Genomic DNA, 19692 nt, shown 5'->3' with positions numbered 1-19692 from the left:
GGATGGGGCCTTTTTGGCCTGAAGCTAATATCAAGTATGTCAGAGCAAGCAATATCAATAGCCTGTGCGTTTGCAACAGAATTTCTTCCAGGACAAATTATCCAAACCTATCTCCAAGCGGACACTATTACACCAAAAGCCATAACACATGTGATCAAAAACTGAAAAGGCACTCCTGAAAGCCACAGAAACATGGCCACTGGAATGAAGAGTAACGTGGATGAAATGTTGGCAACAAGTAACATATTTTCTAAATCTATAACATTTCTACTAGTGGTTGAGAAAATGGAAGAACTTTGCAAAGGTAAGGAAATAAATTGGCCTGAGGTGTATGATCAGGAGAAGCAAACGGTAAAGTCTGATTACTTGGTGGGACTATTTCAGCAAGTCAGCAGAGATATACAGCAAGAAGCTGAATGCCCGATTAAATCCGAGGCACTAGGCATCTGTGACAAGGGTATCTCCACTTTAACAGAGCTAGGTAAATATGCTCCAGAGGGGAAATGTGATGATGCCAAAACAGAGGAGCTTATTAAAGCCATTGACGAACTGAATGTAAGGGCCATGGCCTTTTATTCCAAAAGCAAGTCTTTTACAAATCAGCCATCTTTCTTGACAGCACCCCCCAAGTCAAGTCAACAGCAAATCTATGACTCAGCAAATACAGATGTGGTCCAGATGCACTTAAGACAATCTCATCATTTCAAACATTGTTAAGACCACTCTTAGTGAAAATCTTAAACATTTTAAGCAGACTGTTGAAATAGCTGTAGAGAACAACTACACCTACAGCATGTTTGTCAAAGACAAAATCTACACTAATGCTCTGAATGCTTCTGCCTACGCCTATTTGGTTAACATGATGTCTACCACTTACACTGAGGTGTCTGTCCAGTACCTGATGAACAATGTCAGTACTCTGGGAAGACTGATGACCATGGATCCAAACTCACCTCAGTTCCTTGCAGAGATTGACAAGTTAGGGAAGGAATGCGAATCTGCCCAAAATGGTATCAACAGCCTTGCAGCAAGAAACAGGAAGGAGTTTTACAACAGATGCGAGGAAAGAATAACTCAAATCAAGACAATCCTTACCCCAGCACTGGCCCCACTGAGTGAAAAGGACAATCTCAATCTGAAGAAGGCAATAGATGCAATGAAGGAACCAATTCAGAAGGTGGAGGAAGACAAACCAGCAACTGAGATGAAGGCTATAACTGAGGATGATGCTGACCAATATGCATAACTTCATAATAGTGCATTTAATAGTGCATTTTCCTATACTTTTCTTTTCTTTTTTCTGTCATTTTAATGTAGTATGTATACAGTATTACATTTGACAAAAACATGATTAGAAGGTTTGACCTAATTCCTGTCTGTTAATTTATTCTGAATAATCAATTTTGTTCTTTTGATTAAATTACTGCAGCATCATACTGTCTCGTATTGTTTTTCTTTGTGATTCAAAGAACTTTAAAATCCAAGAGGTAATATGTATGCCAAACAAACAAACAAAAAAACATTTCAGATTGCAGAGTAGCTATTACTAATTATTAGCTATTGCTCATCTCTTTTTCAGTAGAAAAAAGAAATTGGAGTTTAGATTTACTAAAGTGTAATGAGTGAACTAAAGCCATTAGATTTTAGTAAACTCACAATTCTTCACACATTAATTGTGTTGCACATTGAGTGTGAGTGCAGTGTGGTGAACAGAGGAATACAGGCTCAGTAAAGGAAGTAGCAGTTCTTAGCAGCTAGGGTGGTACTGATGGGCCCAACATCTTAGTAAAAACAAAGTCTGACACTTTACACAAAAAAGAAATCACAGACACTATGATTTCATTATTTCAAAACATTAGCTATAATGAATCATTTTAGTGAATTATTATGATTATGAATTATGACTGCTCAAGTAAGGACATCCATGTATGCAAACAAAGCCATTATAATAAACACTCTCTCTCTCTCTCTCTCTCTCTCTCTCTCTCTCTCTCTATATATATATATATATATATATATATATATATATATATATATATATATATATATATATATATATATATATATACAGTGCATCCAGAAAGTATTCACAGTGCTTCACTTTTTCCACATTTTGTTATGTTTCAGCCTTATTCCAAATTGGATTAAATTATTTTTTTCCCCCTCAAAATTCTACACACAATACCCCATAATGACAAAGTAAAAAAAGTTTGTTTGGAATTGTAACAAATTTATTAAAAAAAAAAAAAAAAAAAAAATCACATGCACATAAGTATTCACAGCCTTTACCATGACACTCAAAATTGAGCTCATGTGCATCTTGTTTCCACTGATCATCCTTCAGTTGTTTCAACAACTTGATTGGAGTCCACCTGTGGTAAATCCAGTTGATTGGACATGCTTTGTAAAGGCACACACCTGTCTATATAAGGTCCCATAGTTGACAGTACATGTCAGAGCACAAACCAAGCCATGAAGTCCAAGGAATTCTTTGTAGACTACTGAGACAGGATTGTATCGAGGCACAGATCGGGGGAAGGGTACAGAAAAATTTCTGCAGCATTGAAGGTCCCAATGAGCACAGTGGCTTCCATCATCCGTAAATGGAAGAAGTTTGGAACCACCAGGACTCTTCCTAGAGCTGGCCGCCCAGCCAATCTGAGTGATCGGGGTAGAAGGGCCTTAGTCAGGGAGGTGACCAAGAACCCAAGGGTCACTCTGACAGAGCTTTAGCATTGCTCTGTGGAGAGAGGAGAACCTTCCAGAAGGACAACCATTCCTGCAGCACTCCACCAATCAGGCCTGTATGGTAGAGTGGCCAGACGGAAGCCACTCCTCAGTAAAAGGCATAAGACAGCCTGCTTGGAGTTTGCCAAAAGGCACCTGAAGGACTCTCAGACCATGAGAAACAAAATTCTCTGGTCTGATGAAACAAAGATTCAACTCTTTGGCCTGAATGCCAAGCATCATGTCTGGAGGAAACCAGGCACCGCTCAGCACCTGGCCAATACCATCCCTACAGTGAAGCATGCTGGTGGCAGCATCATGCTGTGGGGTTGTTTTTTGGCAGCAGGAACTGGGAGACTAGTCAGGGAAAGATGAATGCAGCAACATACAGAGACATCCTTGAAGAAAACCTGCTCCAGAGTGCTCTGGACCAGGGTGAAGGTTCATCCAACAGGACAATGGCCCTAACCACACAACTAAGATAATAAAAGACTGGCTTCAGGACAACTCTGTGAATGTTCTTGAGTGGCCTAGCCAGAGCCCAGACTTGAACCCAACTGAACATCTCTGGAGAGATCTGAAAATGTCTGTACCCCGGCGCGCCCCATCCAACCTGATGGAGCTTGAGAGGTTCTACAAAGAAGAATGGGAGAAACTGCCCAAAAATATGTGTGCCAAGCTTGTAGCATCATACTCAAAAAGATTTGAGGCTGTAATTGCTGCCCAAGGTGCTTCAACCAAGTATTGAGCAAAGGCTATGAATACTTATGTACATGTGATTTTTGGTTTTTTTATTTTTAATAAAGTTGCAAAAACTCCAAACAAAGATTTTTTCACTTTGTCATAATGGGGTATTGTGTGTAGGAGTTTGAGGGGAATTTTTTTTTTTTTAATCCAATTTGGAATAAGGCTGTAACATAACATAAAATGTGGAAAAAGTGAAGCGCTGTGTGTGTGTATATATATAAATATTTGTCATTTCACTTTTCTTGGGGATTAATTAGTCCAGAGGCCTATAAGAGCTTGTCAAGGAAAAAACGTGTGTATGGGTGCATGCATGTATATGTATATGTATATTAGGAACCAAGCATTAAACCATTAAGCTGCAATAAAACTGAGACACAATTGTCTTGGAGAAAAGAAAAACCATGTTCAGTTAGCACAGGCTGTATCAAAAGCCATAGAACCAGAGGACATTAAAATCATAATTCTCACCTTGCATAATCTCTCATGATTCAACTGTATATGTAAACAGATATGCATTGGTGTGTTGTAAGGTGTTCTGCCATTATCTGATGATATGTTTGCAGAAAGTGTGTTACATCTCTAGAGAGACAATTGCCTCCTGGCCTCTTTTTGGTGGAGAATGGAAAAAGATACACATATACACAGACCCGCGCACGCATGCACACACACACACGCACGCAGCATTAGTTTAGCTGCAGATGCAGTTACTGCATCAACACTTCTAACGTGACTGCCATGTGGCCTCTGCAAGTCCAACCCTCATTAACATGTGCTTCATGTATCTGGATCTCTTTTTATCTCATTCTTATTTTTTATGTCATTCTTTCTCTTTCTCTCTTATCCCTATAGGCCCTATTTGCTTTCTGCTAGCAAACAAGAGGTTAAAAAGACTATTTCCCTTTGTTTGTTTTATCATTTTTATTTTCATTGCAAAATCTGATGTGTGTGTAGTCTTAAATAGCGTCTCATATGGAAGGTAAACGCTTTCAGAGTTAGACTGATTTGACTGAAACACTAATCAATATCTTAACATTGTTTAACTGCAAAAGTGTATAAATGGTTTTGATAACCACTGAAAAGATATGGAATGATGAAATGTATGTAGGGCCATTCTAATGTACTACTGACCAATCATTCTCTGCCTCAGGAAGTGTCCTTAATCTCTTATCCAACTCTCTGAGAAAAGGAGAGCGATAGAGAGAAACAGACAAAGAAATATGTAAATGTGCAAAGTAAATGTGTGTATCTTGCTTATGGTCAAAGAAAGAAATCTAATAATTCTGTACTAGACAAATGTGTGACAGATTTACTTCGAGAAGTAAAATAGTTTGAGGAGTTCAGAGTTTTAATAGTGTTGCAGAAGAACAACAAAAACATTGCCTGAATTTCAGAATCCCAGAAAACAGGCACAGAAAATTTGAGAGCAGACTGCTAAATTCAACTAAACAATCCAAAAGAGCAGGGGGAGCAGTGCCAGTACCAGACAGCGATGGCGCAGGTCGGGACACTCTCTATGATGCTGTTGCAGACCAGATCAGGATGACGGACATGCTGTCCTTCTTCAGTCTCCTCAGGAAGCAGAGCTTTCTTCACTAAGGAAAAAGTGCTCAGGGACCATGAGAGATTGTTTGTGATTTTAAGAGAGTGTATGTTCTCACTCTTCACTGTATGTATTGGGGTGTGAGGCATTTGCATCCTTCTGTAGTCCATAGTCATCTCTTTTGTCTTTTTGACAACCAGAGAAAGGCATGTCTGGAGAGACTGTGACAAAGGCTTTGACTTCTTTAATTATTTCTGTATTGTTTTTCATGGTATAAATAAAATGTAAAAAGGCAAATCTAAAGCAAACATATGAATCTAATTAATCTAATTAAGGCTAAAGTGAAAAGAAAGCAAGCCCACAATAGTTTATTCTATTCTGTGTGATGACAATGGAATTGTCAACAAAACCAAAACTGTGATGTCACATGGAACCATTGTCATAATAGCTATTCTTATAATCTGCTTGACAAAGGTAAAATTGGTCAGTCTGTTGACAGAAATGGGAGGTTGCAGCAGCAAAATGCAGTTCTGCTGCTCTCACAGAAGATCTTCGAAGATTTTGTTGGACAGGAACACACAAAAAGCAATGAGTAGATTGCAACAAGAACTACCTGACAGAGTAGATACGAAGGAAATTAGAAAACGACACTGTGTTAAAATTGGAAAATTTGAGGAGGAATGTAGTGGGAAGGAGTTGGAGGAGAAGCAGAAGGAGACAAAAAATGAACAGAGTGAAAGATGGCACCTGAAGAGTGAAAGAGAGGATGTAGAGAGTGAAAGACAACACCTGAAGGGTGAAAGAGAGAATCTTGAGAGTGAAAGACAACACCTGAAGAGTGAAAGAGAGGATCTAGAGCGTGAAAGACAACACCTGAAGAGTGAAAGAGAGGCTCTAGAGAGAGAAAGACAACACCTGAAGGGTGAAAGAGAGAATCTTGAGAGTGAAAGACAACACCTGAAGAGTGAAAGAGAGGATCTAGAGCGTGAAAGACAACACCTGAAGAGTGAAAGAGAGGCTCTGGAGAGAGAAAGACAACGCCTGAAGGGTGAAAGAGAGAATCTTGAGAGTGAAAGACAACACCTGAAGAGTGAAAGAGAGGCTCTAGAGAGTGAAAACCAAAACCCAAAGTGTGAAAGAAAGAACCTGAAGACGTTATGGGACAAAGTAGTGGGGAAGAAAACTAAGCAGCAGCGCATGGGGAGAGCCATGGCTTTGGAAGCTTTGTACTGCTCAAAGGGACCACACACTTCCCAAGGAGGACCAGCTAAAGAAATCGGTAGTATGCAGAAAGGTTTCCCGAGCACATAAACAGGCTATGATTACCAACTGGCCAAAGAGACAGACGCTGTGCTTGACTACATCAGAACTATGTTTATAACCAGTCAATATGAACTTCTACCAATCCATCCAAAACCTGATAAAGGAGACCTGAATGACGATACTACTGGAACTACAAAATTACTGGGACTACTACTATTTAACATTCTGAAAAAATAAAAATGAAAAAGTCCTCATGTTCTTTAAAAAAAATAAATCAATAAAATGTAAAAAGCTCAAAAAGCTTTTTTAAACATTGGCAACTGTGTATTTGATTTACCTCGGAATGGGTGCAGCTGGTTCATGGCGCATGTGTTCGAGCTTTAGCCTCTGTATTTGGCATTTCAGTGCATCGAGCAGTTGAAACTATAGCAAGCAAAGGCAAAAGGAGCTGTGCGGTCGATGTTTGTGCAAGTGGTCTTCCACATAGTCCCATGCTGTGCTGGGTTTAGGGTGTGTTTGCAGGGAGAGCCCAGCGCTTACAGGCTAAGAGGATTACAGTGGAGCATTGCAGGGACTGTCAGAATACAGAGCGCGCGCGCGCGTGTGTGTGTGTGTGTGTTTTCTCTACACATTTGGAAGAGAGAAAACAGCTGTGATGTAGTTGATAAAATTGCAGGCCTGGCACAGGCTCTGCTCAGAATGGTGAGAGAGCACTGGAGGAGTTTGGGAGTTTATTAATAGCGTTTAGCTCACTACAGAAGGAGTAGATCAGGGCTTTGCTGGGAAGGATGATGATAGGGTTTGATCACACCATTTAGCACAACATTGTCATGTCCATGCTGTGCATGGTTCTAAAGAAAAGGATCTTTGTTATTCAATCCAATAAATTTCAAATTCAAATTTTCTGTTTCTCATGAATGAATGTGGACTATAGGATGGGGGGTGTCAACTGTTTGTGTGTGTGCGCGTGTGATTTAGACGGTTGAGAGAGTTGAGAGATAATGTCATGACAACGAACCAATTAAAATCAAAATTATTCACACTGTGTTGACAAGAGACACACACACAAACACACACATACACAGAGAGAGAGAGAGAGAGAGAGAGAGAGAGAAACAAAAATAATCACAATCAGGGCTCACCAGATCTCTCAGAGTCTCTCTGACAGGCCCTAATCCACTCCGCCAATTGAAAAACAGAAAGTAGCAGAGAGAATAGCAGTGTGGCAGTATATGAATGTGCCCCCAACAAATATATAATTCACACACACACACACACACACACACATCTTTCACACTTACACATCCATACTCACATGTACACATGTATACACCATTGAACTACACACATCTATATTCACATGCACAAACAAACACCCCACACAAATGTTTGATCTTTGTGCAAATTCACTTGGAGGTAGGCCAACATTCTAGATATAAAATATGTGACAATAAACATAGCCTCAGTACGTTTCATTTCATGCATTTACATCTTGATCCAAACACTTTCACACTCCTTTGCCTCACACTTACAAACACAAGAAACACTCGGGTGGTCTTCGGTAGCAGGAGGGATGTCAGTGCACAAAACACTGACTTGAAATGTTTTTAACCCCCATTTCAATGAAGACCATCATACCTTGCAAGGTATACCATTCTTTCACTCTCCTGGACAACCTCAGGCTGTTCCTGGAACCAGCAAAGCCAGTGGTTTTGGCCTCTGTCTGAAGCACAATGGGCGTATGCCGGAGGCGTAGCGGAGCATGTCAGGAGGGTGGGCAGAGCCCTCTCCCAGCAGTGGCAGAGGAGAAAGGGCACATGGAGCACAGTGGCTACGGTTGACACCTGCAGGAGGCGACATGTGGGCAGGGCCAGTATGAGCCCACTTGGACCCATCTGCCACTACAGAAAACCCACCTGCTGTGTGTGTGTGTGTGTTTGTGTGTGTGCGTGTAGATTTGTTGACATTGTTCATGAGTCAGTGAATCATGTTTTTGGTGGATATCATGTTTTCAGCTCACAAATAATATAAATAATAATACAGGTAATAAAACAGGGAAGAAAGTAGATGTTAGCCAGTGCAGCATTTACTTAATTCATTATTCGTTCTTTTATGTTAGTGTGTAACTCTCATATTGTAGTCTCCTGAAAGACAGACAGAGGCAAATATAGGCAACGATAGCATTCAACTGTTATTCAGCGATATCCCACCATTGGGAGTGGACGATTAGGGGTGCTGGAGTAGGAAGGTATTTGTAGTACATTCCTGTTGTAGGCCTTCCTATAGTGTTTAACTGATTTCCATAACTGAAATACATTATAATGTTTAAAAGTTTAGAAACGTGAGCATAATACTCCAGAAGATGTAGCGTCCTGGTGTGTGAATGAGTAGTAATCTTTCTGAAACAATAAGTTTGATTTAATTCTCGTTTTCATTTCCTTGTGGATTGTATTATTTTATTTGAAACATTTGACTCAAAATAAAGAAATAGTGCAAAAATGTGAAAAGGCACTACAGGATGCATCTTGAATAAACGAAAACCTCGCCCAGATGTTGTAAACTTAGAACAGTAATTATGTTCTAAGAATGTTGATAAAAAAGAACAGGAATTTACAATATATACATTTGCCTGCATAGTATCCCAAGTGTTCCATCGACTGCACTCTTCTGGATGAGGATCTCGGATGTTGTTCCTGGGATCTGCTGGAGCCACTCTCCCAGTTTGATGGTCATCGTCCCTAAACCCCTGGTGCTCTGATTGCTACCAGAGCCAGTGTTTCCTCTTCTTTTAGCGTCTCATGTTCCTTGTTGCTGATGTTGCTATCTCTTGCGATTGCTACATCCGTCACTATGACTCTTTTCTGCTGTTTATCCATCACTATTATGTCTGGTGGTTTAGCTATTACCATCTTTTAAACAATTTTGTGGTATACGATGTCTTATCAAGTATAACCCATCCCCACTCTAAGAGCATCCACACCATCACCAATCAAATTCTTCGTCTGAGCAGCTGTCACTACTACACAGACATACACAGAGACAGAGCGAGAGAGAAGAAGGATGAAAGTGAACAGAGCAACAAATGAAAAGAACCAAACACCATCAATTCTTACCTACCTCAACCCTCTCAGTTTACAGAACAAGCAAATGTGAGAACTGTGACTCACCATTCCCCCCCACCACCTGGAGCTCAGGATACTTCTGTTTAATGTAGTTAATCATGCTGATCTGAAACACTGAGTTTCCCTCAGATGAGTCCTAAAACAATAGACACAGCCTTCAGACCAAATTCACTATGTCCAATCACAGTCCTGTGTTACACAGCCTCATAGCAAAAATAGTTTGTCATTTGATTCAGGCACCATACTCAGGATGGAGCCTAATCCCACTCCCTTTAGGACCTTAAGACCTACCAGCACCACCACGTCCACTCCTGCCTGCACGAGCAGGTCCAGCCGGTACTTGTCATCCTCACGGGTAACGATGGCAGCGCCACACAGCAGCTGTTTGCGGGAGTCTTTAGAGGCCAGAGGGTAGTCTCTGTTCTTCTTCAGATCAGTGCGAGCAATTATAGCCACCAGCTCATCACTGTCGTTCACAATGGGCAGTTTACCTGCAATCAACAAACGTCCCCATGACCGACCCGTTACTCAGAGAAGAAGTGGAGAAGTGAAAATAACCTTTCAAAGTCCTTTAGAAGCAGTTTCACTTCTCAAGCTGAAAAGATGAAGAATCAGACCTTTTTTTGCTGCACTGCAGGATGTCATTGGCCTCTTTGAGTGTAACACCTGCTGGTGCAACCACTAAATCTTCCCTCTTTGTCATTGTTCAAGTTCAAGTTCAAGTTCGGTTTATTCCTCACATACATAGTCATACACAGTATAACTCGCAGTGAAATGGTGGAGAGTGCTGTGTCCAAACTGAGGAAAGGAAACAGGGGTGCATAGAGAAAAATATATATATGCAAGATAAATATATATACTCTATGTATGTACAAAATATATTAACAATGTATGTACAATATATGTATATTATGATTATATACACAATGTACAATGTATATGGTTGGGTATATATGTACACAATCTACAGAATGTACAGTGCAGGTGTAATATGTAATATGGACAGTTTGCAAATACTGCTTCTTTAGGCTATTTAAGTCATTGTGATCCATGATCCACAAAACGAACAAAAACAGTCTCTTACTTGATTACTTGAAGACATGAATAGAAATCTATAGAGGCATTACTCATTATGTCATGACCCTGTTATCTATTAGAAACCCACAATTTATCTGAATTAATTATTCATAAATAAATTGTCAGCTTCATGTCCATTCAGATTTCAGTGGAGATCAGCAGGGGTCTATTACTGTGTATTATTATTCATAACACTGTGCCTGCAAACTGTGAGAACAGACACACACAGGTTATTTTCCAGTCCCTGAATGCTTTTGTGGCACTGCTTGACAGTTGATGGAGTGTTCCCTAAAAGAGCCACTGAGCATGATGGATTCGGTAGTAGGAGTTTAGTGAGCAGAGAGGACGAAGACTTACGAGTGCAGGCCATGAACACCCCCCTCCACCTGAGCAGACATGGTCCTCTTCTCAAACTTCAGCTCTCCAGAGTAGATCATAGAGCTACACTCAACATAGAAAACGGCATTACTCACAAGCATTCACTCACACACACCTTCCTCTCTTCCATTTTCTGCTGACCTTCCAAAGAACCCTTGATGCTATAAAAGATAAGAAAGACCATAAATAGAAATGTGTTTGTAGACAAAATATATCCTAGCATTTGAAAAACTGATGTTTTTCATTGTACATGAAAAGGGAAGTAGATTCATCTGAACCCACATCTTGTTTTTTCAGTAGATGAGTACTGCTGCTGAGCCTTCTTACAATGACAATGGTTTTATTTAAGCCCTATTCAGTAATTACACAACACTGAAAACATCACAGTAAAACAGCAGTATGACCAGCACTTAAGAGTAAATACCTGAGTGCTTTTCACTTGGCTTAGAAGATTTTAAAGCATGCATTAATGCTACATAAGACCATATTGGGGTATTTGAGAAAATCAACAGCAAAGCTAAAGGTCCAGAGATTATAAAGGTTACCTTGAAGGTGATACACATAATATGGGTTTTCCCAGAAACTAGTAAACCCAGCTGACATTTGCTAGACAGCAAACATTGGAGGTGTCTAGTGGACAGGAAATATCTACAATAAACCTTTTATATTTGTTTATCAGGGAGTGTGTATTCTCACAACAGTTTTGAGGAAAATTGCAAATAAATGAAAATCCAGGAAGTTGCAAACAAATTTGATTCTTTTCACTAAACAATGGTTTCTCAATTGCATGCATCTGCGTGCACAAGGAAAACAACTCCTAAATAGAAATAACATTATCACATTAAATGATTTAAGGTATATGATCACAGGAAACAAAAGAAAGTCTGATTGCCTTTAAACTAGGTTTGAATCCTTTAAGCAGACAACCTCAGAGCAATGGAAAACTGAGCCGAAAGCAAAAACTTTGGCCAAGTGTGAAAAGGCCATCCATAATTACCATAATAAATGTTATCTCACGGTGCACCCTTGTTGAAATGATGATCAAGTAGAAATGTGTTCATTTTCAATAGACTAGGTTCCTTTTTTCCATTACACTAGCATAATGTCCTTAGTGGTTGCAGCCTATTCTGGTAACACCCTCATAGCAGGACAAACATTATAGAAGTATGGATAGGCTTGCTTGGTGAATGTTTGTCTGAAGGTGTGCACATATCTGTTGTTGAGAGGATCAAAGAAGGAGATCAGACCACTGTCCCAGTCCAGGAGCACTCTGATCTGCTGGAGGGTCTGCTTCATGGCAAGAGGCATCAGCCTCTCGTCTGACACTCCTATCCCATATTTACCCTTGTACTAACCCACTTGCCACAAGCCATGCTTTATGAGGTCCTCACAGACTCACAGAAGAAAAAGTGATACAGCCTATTAAAGAATGTCATGCTTCAGTTACATGCTTTTTTCTGTACTCACACTTCCTCCAAATGTCTCACAGAATCAAATCATTTTCAACCTGCCATGAAGTGGATACAAATCAACAGAACGGCATAAAGAGAAACCACAACAACAGATGAATAAACAAAACAAGACTTTCCATGTTCAACTTGACATCTTTATTAGTTGGTAGTTGTTTAGTTGTTTTTATTTTTTGCTTTCTGCGGAATATGTAAGGACCTGTTTCCACTGAAATATAAACCACTAAACAGAACTAAAGTGCTGAAAGGCATATGTGGAAAAGGAAAACATTACACAATCAAAAACAACCATATTTTGTGCATCTTACTAATTAATTAAATTTCAGTTCTAATTCAATGATTACATCCAACCTAGACATACAGGTTTTGCCTGTTAGAACATAGGGGAATCGTTTTAGCAATATATATTGCTGACTGAACTGACTGGCATCTATTTAGTGCAAATCTCATGGTCATTCCATGGAAAACTACAATGAACACAAGCTGCAGTACAAGATCTCATCATGCATCTTACTGAGATGTAATCTGATCTCCATGTACTGTTCAGAGGAATTCAAAGTATTTGTCCAGCTCTTTGAAATTAAAATATTAAGTCACAAATAATGATTCCTATGAACATTAAACATATGTAACAAATGTGTCTTTAATAACAGGAACATTGAAAGGAGAAACAGTAACTTCCATAAACTGTAAGAAACAGGTGAACTGGGCTTGGCAAGAGTAGAGGTTAAGAAAGGTCTGCTTGTGTGTGCACATGTGTGCATGCATACCAGCTTGTTCAATATTATTTTTCATTTTTATCACATACTGAAAGTTGCCTAGGTGCTCTGCTACATCAGTCACCATTCCAGAGGCCTTGATCCTGAAAGAACATGCAGGAATGGATGTTGGCAGATTCCATGTGCTGAATGTACACATAGAATTAACAGATACAGAATATATCCTCCTACAAGAGAGGTTTATTGGTAGCTACAAATACATAAAACAGTTTAGTCAAAGTGTTTCCAAAAAAGATCTTATAGCAGCTTTAATGATAAAGCATACCAGACTTCACAAGTATTTTTGTTGCATAATTATCTCTGACTCACCCACTAGAGGGCACAACATCCCTATTTAGTCATTTAGTGGTAGTGAATGGCCTGGGCCAATTAAAATTAGACTAACCTTAGCCTTCTATGTTTTATTAAATTATCCTCTCTTCATTATGTTACACCTACATGATTCAATTATTTCTCCAATTCCCACAATGCCTTAGACTCAACCGTCACACTAATCCTTTAAGGTAGAAGTTCTCCTATTGATTGGTTGTCAGCCTTAGTCAGCTTTATGATTGTATAAGAGACATTAAATTTAAATTATTCAATTGTTTAGTTATTGCAATTAATTTGTTTAAAAAATGTTACAATGGCGTAATAGTCAGCAAATATATCTATGTGTAAGGATATAGGCATGCAAATTTTGATACAAGGTTTCTTATTTATGCATTTTTGATGATGATTATACTACTGCAGCACTGTGTGATGCTAATTAGACTACTGAAGTGCTCTGTGATGCTAATTAGACTACTGAAGTGCTGTGTGATGCCAGCTAGACTACTGCAGTTCTGTATGATACCAGTTAGACTACTGCAGCACTGTGTGATGCTGATTAGGCTAATACAGTGCTGTGCGATGTTGATTAGACTGCTGCAGTGTTGTTCTTTATGGGCTTCCTGTCTGTAGGTTAAAGAAGCTGCAGAACATTCAGAAAATGGCTGCTGGAGTTCTTACACACACCAGCTTAAGGGAACATATAACTACTACACTCAAACATTTACACTGGGTTCCTGTTCGTGGCTGTGTGCAGTACAAAATCCTTCTCTTGGTTTTTGCCCTCATGGTCTGACCTGTCCATCCCTTTCTGGTGTTCCTCATATGTCTTTTCCTTCACTCTGTCTCCATCCCTCTGACACTCATCTGCTCTCTGTCCCTCACATCACACTCTGCACTATTGGCGTTTCTGGAGCTGCAGACCCAAGGCTTCTTCCTCCAGCTGCTCATTTACAAGAATTTCATAACTCATCTCTTTGTCTGAGATCATTTCAACCTTTAATTGGTTACTATAGTATGCACTTGCATCAATGTTATGTCTATTTTTTAACCAGTTTTACTCCATCCTGTTATCTTATTTATATATTTGAATCTTCTTTATATTTTATTTGACCTTTTTTATATTGTATGAACTTGTAAAGTGTCATTGGGTAACAAGAAATGCCCGTAATTTCTTAATTAGAATAAAATTCTTCTTCTTCTTCTTCTTCTTCTTCTTCTTCTTCTTCTTCTTCTTCTTATTATTATTATTATTATTATTATTATTATTATTATTATTATTATTATCAAACATTGTATTGATCATCCTTTCAAAGGTTGCTGGTGTTACTTTTGGGCTATTATTATCAAATTTAGAATGGTGCGTTTTGCCTGGAATTAGTTTCTTTTGTATTGAGCAACCTAATGGAAAAAGTTGTTCTTGAGCATATAATCTACTATTTTTCACTTAATGAATCGTTGATTTCAAGCATGCCTATAAAGCAGATCATTCTACGTGCACAGCACTGACAAAAATGATCGACAAGATATTTTTACAAGAAAATGATGGTCGGAATCGTATTACTTGACTTTACTGTGGCATTTGTTATTAACAAAACAAAGTATATATGGGTTTAGTCTATGGTAAAACAGCAGTTTCTCCTCCCCTAGATGCTTTCATTGTGGTGTTTCCCAGGGGAGCTGTCAGGAAAGAGCTGTCTAAGCTCTGGTTAGCTGAGAATGAATCTGCAAGCCTCACACTGCCCTGTCAGTAAGGAGAGCGAGCATGCCTCTCTCATGCCTCAGAGCTCAGGAGAGGCTGGCCTGCGGTCTAATGGGCGTCTTTAGGAATATCTGTGATAGTAAACACAATATAAATTATGCGAGAGCTCAACATAGTCACACTGCCAGGCAGGTTAGTTAAACCAAAACCCAAAACAGGTGCAGCGTGCAGATCTGTATTGTCTTGGTCACCACAGTATGGAACAAGTTACCAACTATGATCATGGGAGTACACAGTTTTGTTGGTGGAGCCCAGGAAGAGCAGCTGCTACCTCAGCTAATGGGGATCCAAATAAAGACACGAAAAATAAAGACATTTCAGTAGTTATAGGAAGTAAAGCTGTTCTGTAGAATTCAGAATTACAACTCAGATTGCATATGTTTGCAGGACAAAGTTATATTGTTTTGCTGACAAATATGAAAGGATGATATCAAAGTTGTTGTTTTGGAGCAGAACAGCATCTAGTCTGGTAGGCTACTACTTCAACTACTCACTTCTTCAAGAGGTATCCACAGTACTTCAGGTACAAACCGTTCTATTCTATCCTCTACAGATTTCTGTGAGTTTATGTTTGCATAATATGAATTTCTGTTTACATTCATCAACTTTTTTTATGAAATATACTGTATAGTGAATTTGCTGAAGTCTACACCATAATGAAGTTTATGAAAAACAATGTTTATGAAAAAAAAGCATTTAAATGCTCATCAATCAAAGAGTATTAATTTTGTAAAATTGTTGGGTAGTTAAAATAGTTTTATTTTCTGCTTTCTACTAATTTTACTTCACTTGTTGTGAAGGAAAAAAAAACTACTAAGCAACCACATGTAACTTATGATGTGTTCTAATCTGAAATTGTTTAGTGGATGAAACACTGCAGGTGCTGTTGTTGTTAGTGCTAACTGCTTTATAGTACAGAAATAATAAATGCTGAATCTCCTGATTGCCTTATTATCGCAAATTTTCTGCCTTACTCTATTTTAGGGAAAACAATGGCGCTGTTAAAGCTCAACCAAGCTACTAAGAGTTTCACCAAAGCACAGGATTACAGAAATGACATGATGCTGCTGATGCAGCCCTATGCTAACTGGGAGCAGTATCTATTGCCGGCACCCGTCTCCATCGATTTACTGGCTCAGCTGGTACGCATTTCTGCTGCAGATGACTTCTCCATCAATAAAAATCCACCAAAAGATGGGTTCAAATTCATCAGATACCCCAATTCTTTTAGGGCCTGCCTCTTTCAAGTATGTAATGGTTGCTGGCAAGCCTTTAATGTTGCTCACAAGAACATGGACCAAATTCGTATGTACACCGGACAGGTTCCAGAGTACATCAAAAACTCAGTTGGGCTCATAATACAGGAGGATGATGGTCTTGTCCAAGCCTTCTTACCAGCTGAGCTTCAGAACATTGCGCACATATCATCAGACTGCTTAAACCTGGCCATCATGACTGAGAAACAATTCTCAGATATCATCAAGCTGATGCAAGAACTGGTGGAGGCTTTGGTGAATGCAAGACAGAGTCATGATGAGGAGATGGAAGAAATCAAGAAAAACATTGAGATAGCAAAGATTAAACGGGCTGAAGCTAAGGAGGCAAGCGACAGGGCCGAGGCTGCTTTCAATCTGGCTAATGAAAGATTAGCTGAGGACAGAAGGGCCTACCAGCAAGCAATGAAAGATTTGCCAAGTGGATGGGGCCTTTTTGGCCTGAAGCTAATATCAAGTATGTCAGAGCAAGCAATATCAATAGCCTGTGCATTTGCAACAGAATTTCTTCCAGGACAAATTATCCAAACCTATCTCCAGCGGACACTATTACACCAAAAGCCATAACACATGTGATCAAAAACTGAAAAGGCACTCCTGAAAGCCACAGAAACATGGCCACTGGAATGAAGAGTAACGTGGATGAAATGTTAGCAACAAGTAACATATTTTCTAAATCTATAACATTTCTACTAGTGGTTGAGAAAATGGAAGAACTTTGCAAAGGTAAGGAAATAAATTGGCCTGAGGTGTATGATCAGGAGAAGCAAACGGTAAAGTCTGATTACTTGGTGGGACTATTTCAGCAAGTCAGCAGAGATATACAGCAAGAAGCTGAATGCCCGATTAAATCCGAGGCACTAGGCATTTGTGACAAGGGTATCTCCACTTTAACAGAGCTAGGTAAATATGCTCCAGAGGGGAAATGTGATGATGCCAAAACAGAGGAGCTTATTAAAGCCATTGACGAACTGAATGTAAGGGCCATGGCCTTTTATTCCAAAAGCAAGTCTTTTACAAATCAGCCATCTTTCTTGACAGCACCCCCCGAGTCAAGTCAACAGCAAATCTATGACTCAGCAAATACAGATGTGGTCCAGATGCACTTAAAACAATCTCATCTACGTCTACAAATGGCTGAAACCCAGCTAAAAATTGCAAATGAACGGAACGAGAAGACTATGGACAACTTGGATCAGAAGAAAAAAGCTCTTGCTGAAATTGTGAGTGAGCTGAAACATTATAATCTCAAGGAGATCGACTTCAACAAGAGAATTGTGGTGCTAGCGAGAGGCCTGGAAATCATGGGGCAGGTGAAAGAACAGTGGGAGAAACTGGTGCACTTCTTTCAGATCATTTCAAACATTGTTAAGACCACTCTTAGTGAAAATCTTAAACATTTTAAGCAGACTGTTGAAATAGCTGTAGAGAACAACTACACCTACAGCATGTTTGTCAAAGACAAAATCTACACTAATGCTCTGAATGCTTCTGCCTACGCCTATTTGGTTAACATGATGTCTACCACTTACACTGAGGTGTCTGTCCAGTACCTGATGAACAATGTCAGTACTCTGGGAAGACTGATGACCATGGATCCAAACTCACCTCAGTTCCTTGCAGAGATTGACAAGTTAGGGAAGGAATGCGAATCTGCCCAAAATGGTATCAACAGCCTTGCAGCAAGAAACAGGAAGGAGTTTTACAACAGATGCGAGGAAAGAATAACTCAAATCAAGACAATCCTTACCCCAGCACTGGCCCCACTGAGTGAAAAGGACAATCTCAATCTGAAGAAGGCAATAGATGCAATGAAGGAACCAATTCAGAAGGTGGAGGAAGACAAACCAGCAACTGAGATGAAGGCTATAACTGAGGATGATGCTGACCAATATGCATAACTTCATAATAGTGCATTTAATAGTGCATTTTCCTATACTTTTCTTTTCTTTTTTCTGTCATTTTAATGTAGTATGTATACAGTATTACATTTGACAAAAACATGATTAGAAGGTTTGACCTAATTCCTGTCTGTTAATTTATTCTGAATAATCAATTTTGTTCTTTTGATTAAATTACTGCAGCATCATACTGTCTCGTATTGTTTTTCTTTGTGATTCAAAGAACTTTAAAATCCAAGAGGTAATATGTATGCCAAACAAACAAACAAAAAAACATTTCAGATTGCAGAGTAGCTATTACTAATTATTAGCTATTGCTCATCTCTTTTTCAGTAGAAAAAAGAAATTGGAGTTTAGATTTACTAAAGTGTAATGAGTGAACTAAAGCCATTAGATTTGAGTAAACTCACAATTCTTCACACATTAATTGTGTTGCACATTGAGTGTGAGTGCAGTGTGGTGAACAGAGGAATACAGGCTCAGTAAAGGAAGTAGCAGTTCTTAGCAGCTAGGGTGGTACTGATGGGCCCAACATCTTAGTAAAAAGAAAGTCTGACACTTTACACAAAAAAGAAATCACAGACACTATGATTTCATTATTTCAAAACATTAGCTATAATGAATCATTTTAGTGAATTATTATGATTATTATGGCCCTAACCACACAACTAAGAGAATAAAGGACTGGCTTCAGGACAACTCTGTGAATGTTCTTGAGTGGCCTAGCCAGAGCCCAGACTTGAACCCAACTGAACATCTCTGGAGAGATCTGAAAATGGCTGTACCCCGGCGCGCCCCATCCAACCTGATGGAGCTTGAGAGGTTCTACAAAGAAGAATGGGAGAAACTGCCCAAAAATATGTGTGCCAAGCTTGTAGCATCATACTCAAAAAGATTTGAGGCTGTAATTGCTGCCCAAGGTGCTTCAACCAAGTATTGAGCAAAGGCTATGAATACTTATGTACATGTGATTTTTGGTTTTTTTATTTTTAATAAAGTTGCAAAAACTCCAAACAAAGATTTTTTCACTTTGTCATAATGGGGTATTGTGTGTAGGAGTTTGAGGGGAATTTTTTTTTTTTTAATCCAATTTGGAATAAGGCTGTAACATAACATAAAATGTGGAAAAAGTGAAGCGCTGTGTGTGTGTATATATATAAATATTTGTCATTTCACTTTTCTTGGGGATTAATTAGTCCAGAGGCCTATAAGAGCTTGTCAAGGAAAAAACGTGTGTATGGGTGCATGCATGTATATGTATATGTATATTAGGAACCAAGCATTAAACCATTAAGCTGCAATAAAACTGAGACACAATTGTCTTGGAGAAAAGAAAAACCATGT

At 39.1% G+C, this 19692-nt stretch overlaps 1 protein-coding gene and 1 long non-coding RNA gene across 3 annotated transcripts in view; one reads left to right on the top strand and one right to left on the bottom strand.

Annotated features, from left to right (window-relative positions):
* Nucleotides 1–19692, top strand: part of LOC145656170 (uncharacterized) — a 541800-nt gene that overhangs the window by 156488 nt on the left and 365620 nt on the right. The window lies entirely within an intron of this gene.
* LOC145656163 (inosine-5'-monophosphate dehydrogenase 1a-like) overlaps nucleotides 7420–19692 on the bottom strand; it is a 31316-nt gene continuing 19043 nt past the window's right edge. The window contains exons 2-4 of the mRNA XM_081709532.1: nucleotides 9691–9926; nucleotides 9445–9535; nucleotides 7420–9296 (exon numbers count right to left, since the gene is read on the bottom strand). Coding sequence (XP_081565658.1) covers nucleotides 9220–9296; nucleotides 9445–9535; nucleotides 9691–9926 — 404 coding nt within the window. The 3' untranslated portion in view covers nucleotides 7420–9219. The remainder of the gene's footprint in view (nucleotides 9297–9444; nucleotides 9536–9690; nucleotides 9927–19692) is intronic.

This window comes from Electrophorus electricus, unplaced genomic scaffold (assembly GCF_041902795.1).
Source record: "Electrophorus electricus isolate QZ-2024a unplaced genomic scaffold, ASM4190279v1 Scaffold53, whole genome shotgun sequence".
NCBI lineage: Eukaryota > Metazoa > Chordata > Actinopteri > Gymnotiformes > Gymnotidae > Electrophorus > Electrophorus electricus.
Note: the sequence above shows the minus strand (reverse complement) of the source record. Positions and strands in the feature narration are given on the sequence as shown.